At 38.1% G+C, this 22,791-nt stretch overlaps 1 protein-coding gene across 6 annotated transcripts in view; it reads left to right on the top strand.

Annotated features, from left to right (window-relative positions):
* RIC8B (RIC8 guanine nucleotide exchange factor B) overlaps window positions 1-22,791 on the top strand; it is a 102,498-nt gene that overhangs the window by 41,224 nt on the left and 38,483 nt on the right. For all 6 annotated transcript variants that reach the window (XR_015727104.1, XR_006776472.2, XM_045779672.2 and 3 more), the window contains 3 exons: window positions 6,298-6,392; window positions 15,973-16,201; window positions 16,954-17,049. Coding sequence is in view for 4 of the 6 variants with exons in the window: in XM_045779672.2 (XP_045635628.2) it covers window positions 6,298-6,392; window positions 15,973-16,201; window positions 16,954-17,049 (420 nt within the window). In the remaining 2 variants the exon portion in view is untranslated. The remainder of the gene's footprint in view (window positions 1-6,297; window positions 6,393-15,972; window positions 16,202-16,953; window positions 17,050-22,791) is intronic.

Genomic DNA, 22,791 nt, shown 5'->3' with positions numbered 1-22,791 from the left:
GAAGAAGAAAGCATCATGCCCTCAAAGAACTAACAGTCTAATAAGAAAATCAGGCATAGGAACACAGATGGATATACAGCTGTTTGTTACATTACTTATATTCTTCTCTATATTTTCTATATGTTTAAAAGTAAGAGTCCCTCCAGTAATGCATAGATGCTTCAAATTCCATATGTTCTAGATCTTTGGGAGTATGTCTGACCTCACTGGCATAGTCTTTCTGCTAAGCAACCAACATAACCCAGGACAGAGTACACATTCAATAAATATTTGTTTAATGAAAAATGAAGTGTGATATAAAGAAATATATAGGAGAAAAAGTCCAAAGTTAACAGGGAAGAAGGAAAAGTTTATGATACCTTTTAAAATGTCAAAGCTATTGGGGCACCTGGCTGGCTAAGTTGGTTAAGCGTCTTGATCATGATCTCAGGGTCCTGGCATCAAGCCCCACGTTGGGCTTCCCACTCAGCGTGTAGTCTGCTCTCCCTCTGCCCCTACCCCCACTCATATTCTCTCTCTCTCTCTCTCTCTCAAATAAATAAAATCTTTTAAAAATGTCAAAGCTATTAAAAAATTCTCTAGAAGCCTAAAACATTTAATAACATTGTTTAGAGCGGTAGATTTCTAGCCTTTTTAGAGTTACAGCACTCTATTTTATAACATTTATCTCTTCCCTTGTAAATTACTTTAAAAAAAAAAACATTTATTACTCTGTGCCCAGCACCATGTTTGATGAAAAAGATGCAGAGGTAAAATACATTATCTTTGCCTGTAAGGAGACAGAGATATTTGAACATATACAATTTGGTAAGACAAATAACCATGGTAGAGGTAAGGAAAAGGACCAGCGTGAAACAGGGTCAAATGCTACCTGAGATGTAGCTATATTTTTAGGTAAGTGTGTGTATACTTGTGTGTGTGCATATGTGTGTGTGTGTCTATGTCTGAGTGTCTTTCATTTTTTATAGAATTGAAATCAAATTTTCATAGGACAAGTTTCCTAAACCTTCTTGAAGAAATTAGAACTACCCTGGGATAACAATACCAGATTAGGACTCACTGGTGTGCAGTATTCTCCCTTCAGACGTTCTCAGGCATTGATTAGATCAGTTGTTGACGCTTTGAACGAAAAGATGTGAGGAAATTGATACCTTTACCAAACAAAAGTGAAATCCTCCACAGTTTGCACAGGAGAAAAAAAGCAGCAGGACAGTAATAGAATTTGTAATTAAGAAGTAAGGGCTATATAAAGAGATCCCAAAGAATTTCCTGAGTTTTTCTCTCCCTTTTAATTGAGTGTTACCTTATTTTGGTTTCCTTATTTTCACTATCACAGCAAGCCTGTTTGCTTTCTCTCTCTTCCTCTTTCCTGGTGACTTTTTTTCTTCTCAACCTTTGGAGATCATGATTTCAGAGGAGAGAATATTGATATCTTAAAGATATGATTTCAGAGGAGAGAATATAGATATCTTAAAGATATCAAAACTAAGATGAAGCAAGTAAATTATAGTTATACAAACTGTGTTTGTATAATATTTTATAAAGAACAATTGTATTTAATCTTTCCAGCATTCTTGTGACACAGGAGCATTAACCCCATTTGACAAATGAGGACATGAAAGAGCAGAGAGTTAAAATTACTTATGGAAAGTCATACAGCAGAATAGCCAATACTAGAAAATAGTATCCACTCTAATCTTTGTTAAATAAGACTTCTCAAATGGTAGCACTCGTTCAACAAATTTTGACTGAGACAGACTAATGGAATAGAATAAAGAGTCTAGAAATAAACCTACACATATATAGTCAACTGATTTATGACACAGGTAATGTTGAAGTGCAGTGGGGAAAAAGTGTACTTTTTAATAAGTTATACTGGATCGATTGTATGGCTGTATGGAAGGAAAATGAATCTGAATCCCTATTTTATACCATACACAAAAAATTAATTTGAGATGGATAAGGACCTAAATATGAAAGGTAAAATAATAAAGCTTTTAGAAGGAGATAGATTATCTTCATGACTTTATCTTAAGTCAAACATTTCTTAAGTAGGCAAAGATTTCTAAAACAGGACAAAATAAAAATCAAATCTTAAAGGAAAAGTTGACAAATCGGTCTTTGTTAAAATGAGCTCACAAGAGAAGAAAGTAAAAAAGCAGGCCACCAAATCAGAAGATATTTGCAACACATCTATAAAGAAAGGACTCTATCCAGAATACATGAAAAAGTCCTACAAATCCATACAAATAAAGTCAGTCAACCCAATAGAAAATCGGCAAAAGACTTGAACAAGCACTTCACAAAAGAGGTATCCAAATGACCAGTAGTCATATGAAACCTCATTAGTCATCCAGAAAACATATAATAAAACCTTGAGACCACCGCACACCCACAAGAATGACTAAATTTTAAAACTCTAACAATAGCAAGTGTTGACACAACTGTAGAGCAACTAGTGGGAGTGTAAATTGGTATAAACACTTTGAAACACTATTTGGCAGTATATTCTAAAGCTTGACCCAGCAGAGGAGATCTAAGAAAGTATATTCACAGCACTACTCTTCAATGTAGCCCCAAACTGGAAACAATCCAAGTGTCCATCAAGAGTAGGATAGATAAGTAAATTGTAATATAGTCACTGTATTCAGCAGTGCTTTCTTAACCTACCTGTGGTGAAGGACCAGAGTTTTTTGCCCTAGCTATTAGAATAAAAGTCTTGTATAATATAAGTAACACACAGTGTCAAACTGGAAAAGTCTCTAAATGCTCACGCACACTTTTTGCACTGGTGGCGCTGCAGCTCCGTGGCAAACAGGGTGTGGACCAGCCCTGGGCCACAGACTGCACCTTGAATAGCACTGCTCTCGAGTGATGAAAATGAACATGTCAAGTAATGAAAATATGTAGACTAGCTGCACATAACAACCTGGATGAATCTCAGAACCAGACACAAAAGTGCCTATATTTTATGATTTCATTCAAGCAAACTTCAATGACAACAAAAATCACTGACCTGTGATGTTAGAAACTAGAATTACTCTTGAGGAGCAGAAGATTGTCATTCGAAGAGGCCATGCTGAAGTTCTTGATCTTGACGTTGGATTATTTTTGTGCTGGTTATATGGATGTGCTCATTTTGTGAAAATGTATCTAGCTGCCCACTGATGACTGGGTCTCTTTTTTGTTTTACTTATAATTTACATTAAAAATTATTGAACACTGGGGCACCTGAGTGGCTTAGTTGGTTGAGCGTCAGACTCTTGGTTTTGGTCTGTTCATGATCTCAGGACTGTGGGATTGAGCCTCGCATGGGCGCCACACTGGGTGTGGAACCTACTTGGGATTCTCTTTCTCCCTCTCCCTCTGCATTCTCTCTCTCCTCTCTCTTCCTCTCTAAAATAAATAAATAATTATTGAACACCTATTAAACACATGCACTCTAAACTTCTGAGGGTATTAGATTAGTGGAGAAAGCAATGGAAATGCAAATATATAAACAAATGTGGCATTACAAGTTATGATTTTATGAAAGGAATCATAATGAGATACAGTGATAGAAAATAATGAAGGAAGAAACCTACTTAGATTAGGTTGACAAGGAAGGGGCTTCTCTGATAAAATATTTTAGCTGAGACCTGGGAGATGCAAAGGAATTGGTGATGCCAAGAGTGGAGGAAACAATCCACGGATTTCAGCAGTTGTTTTGGGTAGATAAATAAAGAGAATTTGGTGGATTTATGGCAAAAGAGGGCACTGCAGACATTGGTACAATTTGGGAATTGGTATTATAAAAGTTGGGACAGGAGGAAATGGTATGGAAAGAAGTAGGATTTTGGTTTACAGTTGCAAGTAAAAAGACCAAAATCGATAGTTTTGCAAGAAGCTTGTCAACACCAGTGTGAGAAGAGAACAATTGTGATATCTAGAATAAAGGAAAAATCTAGTTTTTGTTTTTGTTTTGAGAGAGAGCGTGCATGAGCAAGCTCATGGGGGTGGGAAGTGGCAGGGTGTTGGGGGAGGGAGAGAGAATCCCAAGCAGACTCCTCGCTCAGCAAGAACTCGATGCAGGGCTCGGTCTCATGACCCTGACTGAGATAGTGACCTGAGCCGAAATTAAGAGTCATATACTTAACTGACTGAGCCACCCAGGCACCTCAGGAAAATCTAGTTTAAAAGGAAGTGCACGGGGCACCTGGGTGGCTCAGTCGTTAAGCGTCTGCCTTAGGCTCAGGGCGTGATCCCAGCATTCTGGGATCGAGCCCCACATCAGGCTCCTCTGCTGGGAGCCTGCTTCTTCCTCTCCCACTCCCCCTGCTTGTGCTCCCTCTCTCGCTGGCCGTCTTTCTCTCTGTCAGATAAATAAATAAAATCTTTTAAAAACAAATGAAGGAAGGAAGGAAGGGCATTCCTACTTAATTTTCAGAACCAAGGAAAATATGATCTTATCAAGAGTTAAGAAATGGAAGAAGTACCTGGGTGGCACAGGCAGTTGGGCATCGGACTCTTGGTTTTGACAAGGGTTTGTGATCTTGGGGTCAAGGGATTGGGCCCTACGTGGTTCTGGCTGGGTGCGGAGTCTGGGTTTCTCTCTCCCTCTGCCCCTCCCCACTGCTCACACTTGTTCACTCTCTTTCTAAAATAAATGGATAAATCTTAAAAAAAAAAAAAAGTTAAATGGAAGAACTTCACATATGTTTCAGTGTGCTTCATGTAATTTGGGGGAAGTAAAAGTGTATTTATATATTAGAGAATTTTGTTTCAGGCATTTGGAAAATGGATGGCGAGTGGGACAGTGTCCAGGTCAATGCTGCCAGTCTTCGTGTCTCTGGCACTCCACTGATTCCTCTTCCCCTTTTCTTTCTTCCTTCCCCAATACACGATTATTTCATTATCACTCATTTCAGCTCTGTCTTCTGTTTCCTTTCTCCCTCATCATTCCCCCTCACCTTCACATGTTCCATTGCAAGTGCTAAGCACTTCCTTGTGTATCATCCTCTTTAATTCTTTTATAAGCCTAACAGTCACATATGTGTGGAGATGTGAGTGGGGAAACTTCAGCTCAGAGAAGCTATATGACTTGTCTAGGGTCACAACCTAGACTCTAGACTCCGGTGCGGTGCTTTTTCCATTATGCCACTGAGGCCTTCGTCTCTTCCAAATAAACATGTAATAGTTTTATGCTTAAAATACTGTCCCCTGCATTATGAGTAATGAAATTGTGCTCATTTGTTAGATTTTATAAGACACATCTTCTCACATCTTATATATACGAACATAAGAACATATATATGTATAATATGTGAGTATATTTCACTTTACACAGACTTGAAATAAATATATACTAAAGTTTTTAAATTTTTTTATAAAGTTTTTTAATTTTTAAAAGTTTTTGAAGTAATTGGTGACTTCCTGAAGTATAGCATGTGCAGGATCTCTGTTATCACTCATTTTATCTGTCTTCTTAATTACTAAAAATCTGGAAGAAGAGAGATATGACCTTGATGCAGGTGATTAAAGAATGTATAGTGGCCCAAGAGCTCACTAAAAAAGAGGAGGTAAACTAAGTGATTATTCATAACTTAGCTTATTTCCAATGTTTGCCTTTTTCCCTCTGACTCTCTATGTGTCTTTAATACCAATGAGTGAGTAAACATCGGGAAAATAGGAGATTAAACTCAGATATCTTGTTTCTCATCACTTGCCAGTAATTCTGGGGGAAATAGCAAGATTTGGGGGAGCTAGGAGATTAAGAAGGCTCATTAAAATTAAGTTGATAGATTATAGATTTTAACTTATTGCTTTTGAAAATTAAGAAATGAGGCATTAAGGATGTACAACCCACTCTTAAAATATCTGATAGCATTACATCTATTTGAACTTTTATAACAATTAGTAGACTGGAAGAGTATGTTATCAAAAGAATCTAGGCTTTCTGGACATGGCAAAGATCAATAGGTGAATTGAATGTTGATGTAGGACAGAGTGGGAAATGCATGGATGTTGGTCCTGAATCTCTTTGCCTGACATGCCCTGAGGGAGCAGCTAGATCAGCACCTCCTGGTTTCTGCCATTTCTGGAGATGGTTGTAGCTCTTCCTATGAGACAGTAACTGTTCACTTAGTATTGAGAACTTTTTCTACAGTATCCTGACTTCTGTTATGTATGGTGTAAGAATGACTGTTTAGGGGGACAGGTGGGCCGTAAGATGACTCCCAAGGATGTAGTAATACACCAAACTCCTTCATTAAGGCATTCAATCCCCAATTTTTCCTCTTGTCTTTTTATTTGCTGTAGAGTGATTCTCATCAGTTCCGTGTCATGGCAGCTGTCCTTCGCCATTGTTTACTAATCGTAGGTCCAACTGAAGACAAAACAGAAGAGCTGCACAGGTAGGTAACCTCTGTGTTGATATCTCAATGAAGGACATCATCAATTCTTGTTTTTATGCATCTAATTTTAGTTGTTGTAAGCACAGGAAAGTGAAAAAAATTGGTAATTCAGGTAACTAGTGAGAAATCATTACTGTGCCCTGATGGGAAATTTTCATTCTATCCCCTTTGATTTTGTTAAATTGAGTCGCAACAAAAGAAGAGAATTTGGCATTTGTTGCATTCAACAATAAAACCCAGAGTAACAATAATAATAGCACCCAATTCAGTAGTTACTGAGGACTATGTGTGACATGATGCTGAGTGCTTTATAAAGATTAAGTTATTTTAATCAGCACACTCACCTTATGAGGTAGGTACTGCTATTTTTCCCTTTTGATAAGTGATGAAATTGGGGCATAGAAAAATGAAGCAATTTCTTTGAGATCACACAGCCCTAGTAAGTAACAGGGCTTGGATTTGAACCCTGCTTTTCATTACTACAAACTAATACTCTCACTGTAAGAGTATTTACCAAAAAGTAGACCATAAACAATATGTATTAATTATATTTTAAAACTTGTTATAAAAATTGGGTCACAATCTCAAGTATTAATATTTTAAAAATAGTTCAAGTGTTGTGACTTGCCTGTTGGAGCACTTGATGGACTACTGCTAAAATGTGTCATTCTGTAAGAACTGAGTTCATCCATTTTTCTAGTTCTCTTTCTATTCTAGATCAGACTTTCAGTAACAACACTTCTGACTTTAATATAAGACTGCTTATGGTGCTTTACTCTTTTAAAATACAAGTAGTATTTTTTTTCAGATTTTATTTATTTATTTGAGAAGAGAGCATGAGCAGGGAGAGGAGCAGTGGGAGGGGGAGAGGCAGACTCCCCACTGAGCAGGGAGCCTGACTCACAGGGCTCAATCCCAGGGTCCCGGGCTCCTGACCTGAGCTGACAGGAGATGCTTAACCAAGTGAGCCACCCAGGCACCCCAAATACAAATGGCATTTTAAACAATTCAAATAAATTCAAATCTGCAAACAATTGACTTTGGCATTAACTCTGCTTTACAAATAAAATTGGATTCTTCTTAATAGTAGAAAGCACCTTTTGAGCCTTTACAATATTCTGTTTTTCAAAATATGGCTTAGATAAAACTATAGAAACACAACCAGAGTGTAAAAATTAAACATAACCTTAACTGTTATTTTTCAATCAAATCCTTATTATTTTAGTTATGATCAGCAATTTATTATTTGATATTGTACAGTTTGTTGGTAGGTTATCTTTATGTACTCTGCCCTGCAAACATTCAAAAGATTATTTTCTTTACAATTAAAAAGTGTGATTTTTTTTTCTTCAGCTACAGATCAAAAGTTCCTTTAATTTTCTTGAGACCGTGCCTTTAAAAAATAATCAGATTAGGTGCAATAAATCATAGCCTCTGAAAAGAGTTAATTAAACATTTTGACTCTCTATAATTTTTTTCATAATTAAGAAACACTAGAAATACAGATACTAAAACTTCTAAAAAATGGATTTATAATAAGCCCAGGAGTAAATTGGTGGCTTTTTTTTTGGAAATCAGATATCATATGTTAAATGACATTCATACAAGAACGTGAGGAGAAAGTGTTTGGGAATTGTTACACTAGTTACAAAAAACATTGCTAAGGATTTCTCTGATAAATTTAATATTTTAATACAGCACCCAGTATTTATCAAAAGAGAGCAAGAAGAGAGGTTTTAAAAACCAGATTTTTAAAAAAGTAATCAGATTGCTTTATTTTCCTTCTGATAATATTTGCTTTAAATATTCTTAAATAAATTTTTTCAAAAAGTTGCTCTGATAAAATATCTATCAGCTACACTGTAAAAAGAAGGGATATCCCTAGAGCCACAAACAGAATATAGGAGTATATCTCAAAGGCTTTTTGAGGAGATTGAGGTTGCTGCTGACTTGACAGTTTATCTGGAATGGCCCCGCATGTCCCTTTAATCAGAATTAAAGTGATTAGTATCATTTGAGAGTAGTGACTCTAGGCTAAGCCATTTAAATACAGAGAAAACTGCCTTAACCTCAAAGGGCCATATTAGGAAACTTATTAGGATTGTAATATCCACTAAATTCTGCGTATTTATAGTGGCCCTGAAAATCATGTGTGTGTTTAAGGCAAAGTTAAAACAAAAAAATCAGAATGTCTTTCAAAGTAACATTTTGTCCCATTTTTTTGAAAGTTATTTTCTAAGTTTGTTTTTTCTTTTTGACACTTTAAGGAAAAATGTAATGAAATAGGTAAACCTGGATAGTATATGATTATGCATTATCGTCAATCTCAAAGAGCTGTAGTAATGATTAAATGAGAAATTAATAAAGCACTCTGTCCCTGGCACTGAGGAAGCACTCAACAAGTGCGTGAGCTGCTGTCACCTCTGCCATCACGCTGCTGCCACCGCCACTTCTGTTACTATTATTACAATAAGCACACTGGCTTTTAGATCCAATACTGAGTTCCAGATCTCTTTTTAAAAGTTCTTTTTCATTTTGATATTTTGCTAGGAACTTATTTCTATGTATATCCTGTGATCATGTAGAGAAATCTGTTTTCCATTCATCTAAGTTTTTCTCAAGTCAGATAGGTTCTATGATACAGGCATGGCAGTAGTCTGCTAGGCTCCCATGAGTAGAAACATGGCTTGGCAACAGCTTTTTCTGATGTGCGGTCTCTGTAACAGACAGCGTCCTTTTTTCCCCACCCCCAGAGCAATCAAGAGGACATGGACGTAGAGATAAAATGGGTTAGCTCACATAGACAGCTGACCTTAACCTTTATTTCCACTAATCAGCATCTTAGATAGTTTTTAAAATCTACTTATTTCATTTCCTTTTGTCTATACTTAAACAAGTAAATTGTTGGTTTGAGCCATCTTTTTTGATACATTAAAGGACATCCTAATTCTGTTCATCTCTGCTATCTTCCTGAAAGTATTTTCAGCCCTCTTGTCCATAATCAGTAAGCTTATTCATAAACAGCCAAAAACATTGCATGTGGATGTGGTTGTGATTTTATTTTAGAGAGAAGGGGGGAAATGGGAATGGCCTAAATGCTAGAGAGGTGAGGAAAGGGGAGGGAAGGACCAGATCTGATTTAATTTATTTTAGCCTCTCAGTCTAATTTCTTTCACTTAGTACATTGGCATCCACAAAACACTTTCTCTTTTTTTTTCTGCACTCAAAGAGCCCGTGTCTTTAAAAGTACTTACCTTCCTGCCTTTTTTTGTTGTTTCTTTGCTTAAACTAATTTATTTTATCTTGTATACTGAAGGAGACAATTTAGTACCTAATGATACCTCATTATAATCCTAAGCAATGTCTTTTTTTCCAGCTTTATTGAGATACAGTGGATGTATAACATTGCTTAAGGTGTGTAATGGCGTTGATTTGATAGACTTACATATTGCAAAATGATTACCACCACAGCATTAGCTAGGCATAATGTCTTAAACATGGCCAACTTTTAATTAATGTTTGAAAATTGAGGGGGGAGGAGATAGGGGAATGGGTAGAACAGATGAAGGGGATTAAGAGGTACAAACCTCCAGTTATAAAATAAATAAGTCACAGGGATGAAAAGTACAACATAGGGAATAAAGTCAATAATATTGTAATAATGTTGTTTAGTGACAGGTGGTAACTACACTTAACATGGTGAACATTGAGATTGAGTAATGTATAGAATTGTCAAATCACTATGTTGTACGCCTGAAATTAATATAACATTGTATGTCAGCTATACTTCAATAAAAAAAATTTGTAAAAGTTTGAAAATCGGATGATTTCATTTTGGCTTCTGCTTATTAACTGAGCACTTACTACATGTTAGGCACTATGTGGAGCTCAAGGACAACAAAGATGGATACAGTATAATGTGCTCTCCAGGGCTCACCAGCTAGGGGGTAAAACAGACATGTAAGTAAATAAGTGCAGTGATTTTGATGAGTGTTGTGTAAGACACAGACAAGCTTAAGTAGGTATACAGAAAACAAGAGAGTTTACTTTGTCTGGAGAGATTGGAGAAAGGAGGTCTTATTTTATTTTTTTGTTGTCATTAAAGCTCCTGATTCTTACTGTGAATAACAGTTATCTGGGTGAAGAGAGATTTTTTGAACTATCACTGAGCACCATGCTAGGTGCTTGAAGGGCTTCACGGTGCATACTCTGGAGGAACATAAAGTCTAAATGAGGAGACAAGACATAAATATTATGAAAAGATAAAAAATAATTCAAGACCATAATAGAAGAGCTATCACAAGATAGTTTTTGAGTAGTTTCCCAGTGAATTAATTGTCCAAATAATAATTGCTAATAGAATTTAAAGGACTAGCTCACTATGGTCTAACATGATGAGGAAAGTCTTCCTTACTCATACTATATCTGTTCTCCATCCTCATCCAGACCTCTAGTCTCCTGGTGATTCCTGTTTCTCCTGCCTATGAGCCCTCTATGGGTTTACTTTCTTCCCTCTCTCTTCTAAAGCATTGGTTCATCATTTCAGCCTGTCTCTATGCCCTCATTGTCATGTCCTGCCAGTCTTGAAGCACCCAACCCCAGATCTGTCAGACCACCTTCCTTCTCCACTTCTAAACTCAGGCTGCTCAGTCTTGTGGGACAGTTTTACCTAACCCAGCAGTTTGGTCCATCCTCTCCACTGTATGCAGAGTTGTTTCTCAAAAAGCAGATCTCTGTTTAGAATCCTCTATGGCTCCCCTCTGTCTTTATGATTAAGAGCAAACTTGTATTGTCATTTTGCATTTATTAATAATCTGCAGCCTCATCAGGGAAATCTATGTTTTCCTGGCTTCTGCACCTTCTTTTTTGCCGGAATAACTCTGGTTTAAGGTCATCAGTAACCCATCTGGCTATAACCTACATCTCATCATGGCAATCCCCTTTATAATACTCCTACCCCACTCCACACGGACATACATGTACTTTCCTGGTCCCATTGCCTGCTAAGGCCCCTCCTTTAGAGGCCTTGTCCTTTGCTTTACACTGTATACTTAGCACACCTAGCACAAGGCATGGTAAATATTTGTTGAGAATAAGTGAGGTTTAAGCTAGTCATAAAGAATGAGAACATTCTAGGCCAGAGAACACATGGCCAAATACAGAAAACAGTTATGTGTCTATGGCACAGTTAGAGAACAATGACCAAGTCGCTGTGGGTTAAAAAGCTATGCTTTGCTGAGAGCAGCATTCAGGTGTCTTTCCATCCATACATATTTTTTAAGATTTTATTTATTTATTTGACAGAGAGAGACAGTGAGAGAGGGAACACAAGCAAGGGGAGTGTGAGAGGGAGAAGCAGGCTTCCCACCGAGCAGGGAGCCCAATGTAGACGCTTCACGGCTGAGCCACCCAGGTGCCCCTTTCCATCCGTATTTTATCCAAAGTTTTCTTGACACTTCTCACCTGCAGCTGTTCCAGTCTTCTCTTGACTCTCTGGTTCTTCTACTGTTCTCTCTTGAATTTGATCTATTTGGGCTTTAGATCCACTGCTCCACCAGAATGGCTGTTATTTGAGGTCACTAGTAACTTCCGTGTTGCTAAACCTAGTGGGCATGTCTCACTTGCCATCTTACTTGATCTGTCCACATCATCTGACAAGGTGATCACTCCATTTTTGTCTATATACTTCTTCCAGGATACCATACTATCTTGGTTTTCCTCCTTCCTCACTAGTTGTAATTTCTTCCTCAATTCCTCAGCCTCTAGACAATAGAGTACCCCAGGTTCAGCCCTCATAGTCTTTCAGTCCACACTCATTCCCCCACTGAATCAATTCCAACCTTTTATCTTCAGACACCATTCACATGCTAATGACTCCTCAGTTTATATCTCTAATCCATATCTCCCTCCCTGAACTCCGTGACTCTTGCAGCTAACTTCCTATTAACATCTCCCCTCAGAAGTCTAATAGCTATCCCAAACTTAACATATCCAAAATTAAACTCTTAATCTTCCCCTAAAAAGCTGCTTCTCCTGCAGTTTTTCCCATTTTTAGTTTATGGCAACTGCTGCTTTCCACTTGCTGAGGCTAGAACTTGGATTCTCACACTTCACAACTAGCCTGTCAAGAAAAGTCTTTCAAAATGTATCCAGATGTAACCACTTCACTGTTATCATCATGTTCAATCACCTGAATTATTATAGTGACATCCTGATTCTTCTCACCTTTGATGTCCTACCATCTGTAAGTAGAGTATACCACCATGCAAGACCCTACCGTGGCTCCCACTTCACTGAGAATAAAATTAAATTATAACAGCCTGCAAGACCAGTCTGGCCCCCTATACCTATCTCATCTCCTGTCCTACTTCTTTTCCTGTATGTGGTGGTTCAGCAACACCAGCTTCTTTACAGTTCTTTAGTTATGCCACTGCTTCTACCTTGGGGCCTTTGCTCTTGCTTTTCTTTCTGAAATGTTCTTTCCCCACATAGTCACATGGCTCACTCCCTCACTTCATTTCGGTCTTTGCTTAAATGACACCATTTTAGTGAGGACTACCCTAACTAATCATTGTATTCGGAGTTATAACCCACCTGTTCCCTTACCTTCTTGGGTTTCCCGCCGGGCCACTTATCACCTTGTATCATGCTGTTCAGTCATCTTACTTGTTTTGTTTACTTTTCGTTGACTGCCTTCTCCATGCTGGAAAACAAGCTCCATAAAGGCAAGGATTTGTCTCTTTTCTTCATAAAACAATGCCTAACACAAGTTTCTAAAGTTAGGAATTTACATCCTTTGGAGAAAGTCTTTTGGAGATCTTAAGCTTCACTTCAGTAAATTCTCTAGCCATAAGAAAAGATATGTGAACCCCAAATATAAAGAAGATATTTTCGCCAGGAAGATTTGTTAATGGCTGTAGTCTACATGCATCATTATCATGCTCCTCATTGTCATTTGGTATTAAATTATGTTTAGTCCACTCTAGGAAACAAACTGAGGATTTCAGAGAGGAGGGGGTTGGGGGAATGGGCTAGCCTGGTGATGGGTATTAAGGAGGGCACGTATTGCAATGAGCACTGGGTGTTATATGCAAACAATGAAGCATGGAACACTACATCAACAACTAATGAAGTACTGTATAGTGACTAACATAACAATAAAAAATAAAAATAAATAAATCTTTAAAGAAAAACAAATTATTTTTAGTCCAATGATTGATACAGGACTAGATTTTAGATTGCCTCCCCTCTCCCACAACTAACAAGGCTTTAATCAGGGCATTAAGGAGTTCTAAATAGGCATTGCTTTTAAATCTGCATATCAGGAGGGGGCTGGGAGCATGAGTGGGAGGATGTCATGTCCCAGTGATTAATGATCTGTAGGAAGCTGAAAAGGGGAGAGTAATATACACAGTATTTCTACCCCCTGGAGTAGGAATGCAAACACCATTGTGCAGATCTGTGCATAGTCACTGACTTCCTGGTAGCTGGAGAATTTCATACACTCTTCTACCACAAATAAAACTGTCAGAGAAGTGACAGAGCTCAAAAAGCGGGCCTTCCTTACTTAAAAAGAATAGCTCAAACACAGTGAGCCAGAAAATTAATTTTGTAGTTGTTTGGAAACCCAGTTGTTTAATAAGAAACGAGAAAATGGGAACTTTCCTTGAAAAGCCTAAAACCTCCAAATATTTGTTGAATCAAACTCTACATTTGGTGTTAAATTTACCGGATTCCTGGAAACTGCTTATTTTAAATGAATTTAAAGGGAAACATTCCTTTGTAATGAAATGCATTGTCTTAAACTTTTCAGTGTGGTCTCTATGGTAGATTTAGAGAATCATACTATCAATGAACTCCAGTGCCTATTGCCCTGTGTTGAAAAAAAATCCTAACATTTCAAAGTGGTTTATACAGTTTTAGAAAGTAATTCTATGGTAGAGTTCTTTTGTTTGTTTCCATCCCCAGTGAATCTGTGATATTTAATAACAGTTTCCAAATGCTTAAGTCAGAAGCGAAACATTTTAAAGTCTAGATAAGGAACTACAGATGTTTGCAAAAAATTTTTTAAGAAAGCTTGTGGGAAAAGCATTGTATTTCAATGAACTGTGATTTTTTACAAATAAACAAACTTAGTGCCGTTAACAGTAGCAGGTAGTAATCACAGCAGCAGCAAAAGATTTTTCATGGGGATCACCAAATAACTTATATTTTACCAGGAATCATTTATTCACAGGACTTGTTATTTTTGTCCATGGCTCAGATTTTTTTGATACCCTTTACATTACTACTCACTGTTCTGCATTGTCTAATTTTTAAACTTTGATTTCTTATGGATATTTTTTCCATGATATAAAAAGAAAGGAAGGAAATACTCATTCTTGGAGAAATGAGAGCTACACTTCAGATTGAAAGAAAGAAAATAAATGTATATTTTATTTCTGTTTTGTTGTTGTTTGTTTTATTTTTGAGGGTGTCACTATAATCTAAATTAAAAGGAACTACTATGGTCTAAATTAAGACAGCATCAGATAGATTAAGCCCGGAGTTTGGTTTCCAAGTGGTTAGACCTTTCGATTGCATTTGCGAGAGTTTATTTTTAGTCAGGATGTGGTTATTTTTAGATCTGCTTCTCTGTCACTAGGAAATGTAATGCCTGTCTTTCCATTGTTGTTTATCAGGAAGTTCTGAGGCACAGGCTTAGAAGATCCAGTTAGCAGAGAACACCACCTCCTTTTAGATGAAAGAATGTGAAATAATGCCTGAAGGAAAATCTGTTAATGGAGAACATGTCTAATTTTTAAATTATTAGTGTCACTTTAATCTCTTACACGCTGAGCAACAGAACAACATTTTTAGAGAATACCAAAAACACAAGGTTTGGGTTCCCCCTACTGGTGTGCATCCCAGGTGCGTGTGTTCATTAATAACGTAGCAGAAAGGCCTAGGGGATAAAGATTTGAAATGGCTATGTTGGCCTTTTTTAAAGAGACCTGGTGATGAGAAAAGGAGAAAAAGCACCATAACCCATTTTCTGCTAATGTCTTTTAAAAAATGGGATGATCTGAAAATTGTATTTTTTTACCTCTAGAAAGAACAAAACTTAATACTATAATATTTGGTTTTTAATGTTGTTGCCTCTGTGATAAGCTGCTTATATACAGCTTCTCAGATGCTTTATGTTGTAATCTAAGGAATAATAAAACACCGTGGCCCCACAAAAGGACTTAAGACCCCAAGGAAAAAATAGAAAGCTAGCATTGTGTCATAATAAAATTAAAGAGCTGGTGTAAAAGCTCACTAACTCCTATTTTAGCATTTCAGAAAGTGACATGACATCATGTGATTGTGTGTGTCCATTTAACATCTGTTCTTTCTAATTTGTCATATGTGTATTTAAAACAGTTCTCTTTATTTTCTGTCTCTTAGTCAGTAAATGCCAAGTAATATTAAAGGCTTGTTTTGAAAAAGAAAAATTTTAATTGACTCCTAGAAGTCATTTTTGAACTTCTTATTATGTTTACATTTTAAAGGACTATTCAATGAAATTAAAATATTGCATTTTTAAATTGCTTTTCAGCAATGCAGTCAACCTTTTAAGCAATGTTCCGGTCTCTTGTTTGGATGTTCTCATTTGTCCATTAACCCATGAAGAAACAGCCCAAGAGGCAACGACACTAGATGAACTGCCCAGTGATAAAACAGCTGAGAAAGAAACTGTTTTGAAAAACAATACCATGGTATACAATGGTATGAATATGGAAGCCATTCATGTTTTACTCAATTTTATGGAGAAGAGAATAGACAAGGTAAGGCTGATAAAACGGAGGCCTTGGGAAGATGTTTCTAAAGAATGTAAATGTGCCATATATGCAGACATCACAGGATGTCTTTTAAATTTAAGCTTTTTTTTAATAGCTGACATTTTATATAATTGTACCCTGGAAATCATTTTATTACAGTATATGATTAGTTTCAAAAACCAAGTGAATTTATTTGTTTAAAGCCAAAAATTTTGTTGATGCAAGACCAAAATTGTGACTAGTGCCTGAAAACGAAGGAAAAATTAATTACTTTTCCATGTAGGTATTTTGTAAGACCTAGAAGTAAAAATCCTCCCCCCCCCCAAAAAAACTTCATGGTATTTTCCATAATACCTAAAAGCTATCTTAAAAAAAAAAATCATCAACTTTTCATTTGTCGTGAGCTGCTTTTTTTCTCTTGTCTGTCACTTGTTTTGTCAGGTTAACTATATTAAAAGGCAGCAAGGTGTTGTGGGTGGGTCATCAAAACCTTTGCCTCATTTAAGCCCATTGGCTCAGCCAGTGAGGCCCCCTACAAAATGTAGGAAAATCCAGGGAGGATAAAAATGGACATTAATAAACATGAAGACAACTGATGGAATGGAAACATTGTTAGAAAAATAATTTCTTAAATAGTTTGTAAAGCTTTGGTAACATAAAATGTTTCTCCCTCAAAAAAGGAATACTAACATACTCAGTTATATAGAGGAAAGTAATACCGTTAGAAACTAATACAGTATGTCTGGTTTTCTTTATAGGGAAGCAGCTATAGAGAAGGTCTAACTCCAGTTCTCAGCTTATTAACAGAATGTTCCCGAGCCCATCGAAACATCAGAAAATTTCTCAAAGATCAGGTAACTGCCTAATGCAAATTACACCTCATAGTTAATTTTCTTATATGTGGTTTTTAAAAATAGAATTAATGAGTTGCATTCTTTCATAATGGTTTTCCTTCATAAAATCAGAAACTCAGAAAAGTTAGTTTTAACCTTTGAAATCTTCCTAATCCAGAAAAAAGTGACCCTCTGTATTTTTCTGAGTCATTCATTCATTTATTCAACAAAGAGTTGAGATCTATTTTGTGCTGTCTTCTAAACACTGAAAGACAAATGGAGTCTTTGCCTTGTGGAGTTTACCTTATAGTGAGGGACAAAAAGGAAATGAATAAATATATGTTATAATGGCATGTAGTGATGTTTTCTAAAGAAAGACAGCAGGAGAAGGGGAGACAGGGAAATGGGGAGGGCCTCTCTGAGAAAGTGACATTTGAGCAAAAATTTGAATCAGTAAGAAAAGGATCCCTGAGAAACTCTGGAAGAAGAATGTAGAGAGAATAAGTTCAAAGTCCCTGAGATGAGAGGATGCTTTGGTATGCTTATGGAAAAGCAAAGAGGCTAGGCCAGGTTGGGAGGAGAGTGGTAGATGAAGTTAAAAAAAAAAAAAGTAAGCAAGAACCAGATGGCCTAAGGTTGTATAGGACTTTTGATTCTCTTCTAAGTGAGATGGGAAAGCATTGGACCATTTTGAGAAGGGGAGTTAAATGAAGGGGACATCATTTATATTTTAAAATACTCTGACTACTATATGTAGGATAGACTAGGAGAATGTGAGTAGATGCAAGGTGGCCAGCTGAAAAAGAGCTGATGGTAAAGGTTTGGAGTAGGATGGTAGCAGAATTCATGGTAAGAATTCATTCCACCAGTGGTCTTCGGTCCATCCGTCCATATCATATACCCTTTGTCTCCCCTTCTATCATAATGGGTGAATTGTTCCTGCTTTCTTCTGTGGCCAGCCTCTGCACTTGTGTTCTGGATTCCTTTCCTTCTCACCTTCTCAGGAGCTTTGCTCCTGCATTTATTTCCTCTCTTCTTACGTAAATCTTTTTTTTTTTTTTTAATGTATTGGGTCATTTCTGTCTTCACCCAAACACATCTTCTATCTTAGAAACAAAGCAAAAAAAAACTTCTCTCAATTTCACTTCTCATACTGCCTCCCCATCACTCTGCTCTTCTTAGTGCAGTGTTCCTCAGAAGAGTTTTTCATACTCACCCTCCCTACTCTTTTTACTCATCTTTCTCTCCTGAACCCACTGAAATTAGGCTTTCATACTTTCCACCCCACTGCAAAGGTGCTCTTCAAAAGTCATCAACCAGTATTGCCAAATCTGATAGTTCTCAAATCTTTTTCTTTTTTTAATGCATTCCCCCAATGCATTTTGATGTAACTGGGTATTCCATCCTTCTTGAAATATTTTCTTCACTTGGTTTCTAGGACACAATAGGGAACCTCTTTGCAATGTCTGAGTTCCCCAAGACAATATTGTCTTTGTCTCCACTCCCACTCCCCTGGTGATCTCAGTCAGCAGTCAAGGTTTTGAAAATCATCTATATGCTGATGACTCCCAAATTTATATCTCTAGCCCTGACCTGTCCCTCAGCTCCAGACTGATATAACAAGCTGCCCAGTCATCTCCTCCCATTGGATGGATAGATAGAAGTCTTAAGTTTAACATATCCCAAACTAAGCTCTTGATTTCCCATCCCTTCACCCTGTTTCTTTCCTTCTTTCCACATTTCAGTATGTGGTACCACCATTCACCCCGCTGCTCTTTTTTTGCCATATAGAATTTCCCTTGTTAAATGAACCAGCTTTATTTTCCCCCTTTATGTTTACGGTCAAGATTTAGTAGGCACCTTACTACATGCAAAGCACATTAGTAGATACTGCTGCTAAGGAGAGGTTAGAAAGTAGAGACTCCATCTTTGAGGATTTACAGTCCATTGGAAGAAGACAGTAGTACCATGAAAGCATGAATAACCATTTAAGTCAAATAAAATAGTTAATGTATTAAGGTCATTTCCAATTTGATTATTTTAAGACATTCTGTGACTAGGAGTACTTGGTAAAGAATAATAAATGAACTGTGAGTTAAGATGGTGGAGGAGTAGGGGACCCCCTTTTCAGCCGGTCCCCTGAGTCGAGTTGGATAGGTACCAGACCAGCCTGAACATCCACGGAATCAGCCTGAGACGCAGGAAGATACATCTGGATCTCTACAAATGAACATCTCCAGCGCTGAGTATTGAGGTATGAAGCGGGGAGCCGTGAAACCACGCATAGATATCGGAAGATAAACGGAAGGGGGAGGGAGCCGCCGCATTCGGGCGCCGGGAGGAGGTAGCCACCTGCACAGGGGAGCAGGCGGACTCACGGACCGGCACCTGCGAGAGAGCAAACTGAGACTGTGAGCCAGGGAATGCGTGCAACCAGACTGAAACAGAGCTCTGGTGTGCTCACTGGAACCAGACTGAGACCGGGAGCTCCGAAGTGCACGGGAGCGGCTGGCGGTGTTAGAAACACAAAGGACAGAGACGCGCCGGCCCTGGAAGTGAGGGCTGGGACGCCGGGTGTGGGGCACACATCCTGGGACGCTGCTGGGTTTAGCAGCACCAACAGAAACAGAGTTAAAGTGGCCAGAACATCAGTGGAGAACGGTCCGCGATCCCTCTGTTCTGAGACAGAGGCTGAGATTCGGCCACTGCTGCTCTGACTCTCAGAAGAGGCACAGCAAACTGCCAGGGAAAGCTGCCAGAGAACAAAAGCCCGGAAATACCGGCTCACAGTGTGCCCATCCCCATCCCCCCTCGCAGGGGACACAGAGACTCTACCTGAACAGGGTTGCCTGAGTATCAGAGCGGCAGGCCCCTCCCCCAGAAGGCAGGCTGAAAAATCAAGAAGCCCACATCCCTAAGTTCCCTATAAAACAAGTTGTGCACGGCCTGGGTCCCGGTCAATAATTTGGGCTCTGGACAACCCCGCAACCTCTCCTCATCAGAATGACGAGAAGGAGAAATCCCCCCCAGCAAAGAAAAGACAATGAGTCTGTGGCCTCTGCCACAGAACTAATGGATATGGATATAACCAAATTATCAGAAATGGAATTCAGAGTAACAATGGTCAAGATGATGTGTAGACTTGAAAAAAGTATTAACGAAAATGTTAATGAGAATATAGAATCTCTAAGGTCAGAAATGAGAGTGAATCTGGCAGAAATTAAAAATTCTATGACCCAAATGCAGTCAAAACTAGAGGCTCTGACGGCCAGGGTGAATGAGGCAGAAGAACATATCAGCGAACTGGAGTATGGGTTAGTAGAAGAGAAAGCTAAAATAGAATCTGGACTCAAAAAAATCCATGCTCAAGAATGTAGGTTACAGGAGATTACTGACTCAATGAAACGTTCCAATGTCAGAATCATCGGCATCCCCAAGGGGGTGGAGAAAAACAGAGGTCTAGAAGAGATATTTGAACAAATTGTAGCTGAAAACTTCCCTAATCTAGCAAAGGAAACAAACATTCATGTCCAGGAGGCAGAGAGGACCCCTCCCAAGCTCAACCAGGACAAACCTACGCCACGTCACGTCATAGTGCAATTCGCAAATATTAGATCAAAGGATACAGTATTGAAAGCGGCCAGGGAAAAGAAATGTCTCACGTACCAAGGCAAAGGTATCAGAATTATGTCAGACCTGTCTACACAGACCTGGAATGAGAGAATGGGTTGGCGGGGGCATTTTTAAAGCTCTTGGAGAGAAAAACATGCAGCCAAGGATCCTTTATCCAGCAAGGCTGTCATTCAGAATTGATGGAGAAATAAAGACCTTCCAGAATCGCCAGTCATTGACCAATTTCGTAACCACGAAAACAGCCCTACAGGAGATATTAAGGGGGGTTCTATAAAAGTAAAAAGGCCCCAAGAGTGGTAGAGAACAGAAAGTCACAATCTGTAGAAACAAAGACTTTACTGGCAACATGGCATCATTAAAATCATCTCTCCCAATAATCAGTCTCAATGTAAATGGCCTAAATGCTCCCATAAAACACCACAGGGTTGCAGATTGGATAAAAAGACATGACCCATCCATTTGCTGTCTACAAGAGACTCATTTTGAACCTAAAGATACATTCAGACTGAAAGTAAAGGGATGGAATACCATCTTTCACGCCAATGGACCTCAAAAGAAAGCTGGGGTAAAGACTATAGTTAGAGATACAGAAGGGCACTATATTATTCTTAAAGGAGGTATCCAACAAGTGCATATGACAATTATAAATATATATGCCCCCAACAGAGGAGCAGCAAGTTACACAAGCCAACTCTTAACCACAATAAAGAGACATATAGATAAAAATACGCTAATAGTAGGGGACCTCAACACTCCACTATCAGAAATAGAACACCCATGCAGAAAATCGACAAAGAAACAAGGGGTTTGAATGCCATACTTGACGAGTTGGACCTCATAAATATATATAGAACACTACACCCAGAACCAAAGAATACTCATTCTATTCTAATGCCCATGGAACATTCTCAAGAATAGACCATGTTCTGGGTCACAAAACAGGTTTCAACCGATACCAAAAGACTGAAATTATTCCCTGCATGTTCTCAGACCACAACGCTTTGAAATTGGAACTCAACCACAAGGAAAAATTTGGAGAAACTCAAACACTTGGAGACTAAGAACCATCCTGCTCAGGAATGATTCGATAAACCAGGAAATCAAAAATCAATTTAAACAATTTATGGAGACCAACGAGAATGAAAACACAGTGGTCCAAAACCTATGGGATACTGCAAAGGCAGTCCTAAGGGGAAAATACATAGCCATCCAAGCCTCACTCAAAAGAATAGAAAAATCTAAAATGCAGTTTTTATATTTTCACCTCAAGAAGCTGGAACAGCAACAGAGGGACAGGCCTAATCCACGCACAAGGAAGCAGTTGACCAAGATTAGAGCAGAAATCAATGAATTAGAAACCAGGAGTACAGTAGAGCAGATCAACAGAACTAGAAGCTGGTTCTTTGAGAGAATTAATAAAATTGACAGACCACTGGCAAGACTTATCCAAAAGAATAGAGAAAGGACCCAAATTAATAAAATTATGAATGAGAAAGGAGAGGTCACAACCAACACCAATGAAATTGGAAGGATTATTAGAAACTTTTATCAACAGCTTTATGCCAATAAATTAAGCAATCTGGAAGAGATGGAGGCCTTCCTGAAAACCTATAAACTACCAAGACTGAAACAGGAAGAAATTGATTTTTTAAACAGGCCAATTAATTATGAAGAGATTGAGTCAGTGATAAACAACCTTCCAAAAAACAAAACTCCAGGCCCGGATGGTTTTCCTGGGGAATTCTACCAAACATTCAAAGAAGAAATAATACCTATTCTCCTGAAGCTATTTCAAAAAATAGAAACAGAAGGAAAGCTACCAAACTCATTCTATGAGGCCAATATTACCTTGATCCCCAAACCAGGCAAAGACCCCATCAAAAAGGAGAATTACAGTCCGATTTCCCTAATGAATATGGACGCCAAAATCCTCAACAAGATCCTGGCTAATAGAAACCAACAGTACATTAAAAGGATTATCCATCATGACCAAGTGGGATTCACCCCTGGGATGCAAGGGTGGTTCAACATTCGCAAATCTATCAGTGTTATAGACTTTATCCAGAAGGAAAAATTCAAAACCATATGATTCTCTCAATAGATGCAGAAAAAGCATTTGACAAAATATAG

This window comes from Ursus americanus, chromosome 17, assembly GCF_024610735.1.
Source record: "Ursus americanus isolate L20-20 chromosome 17, mUrsAme1.1.p, whole genome shotgun sequence".
Classification (NCBI taxonomy): Eukaryota; Metazoa; Chordata; class Mammalia; order Carnivora; family Ursidae; genus Ursus; species Ursus americanus.
The sequence above is the reverse complement of the archived record's forward strand: the minus strand, read 5'-3'. Positions and strand labels throughout refer to the sequence as shown.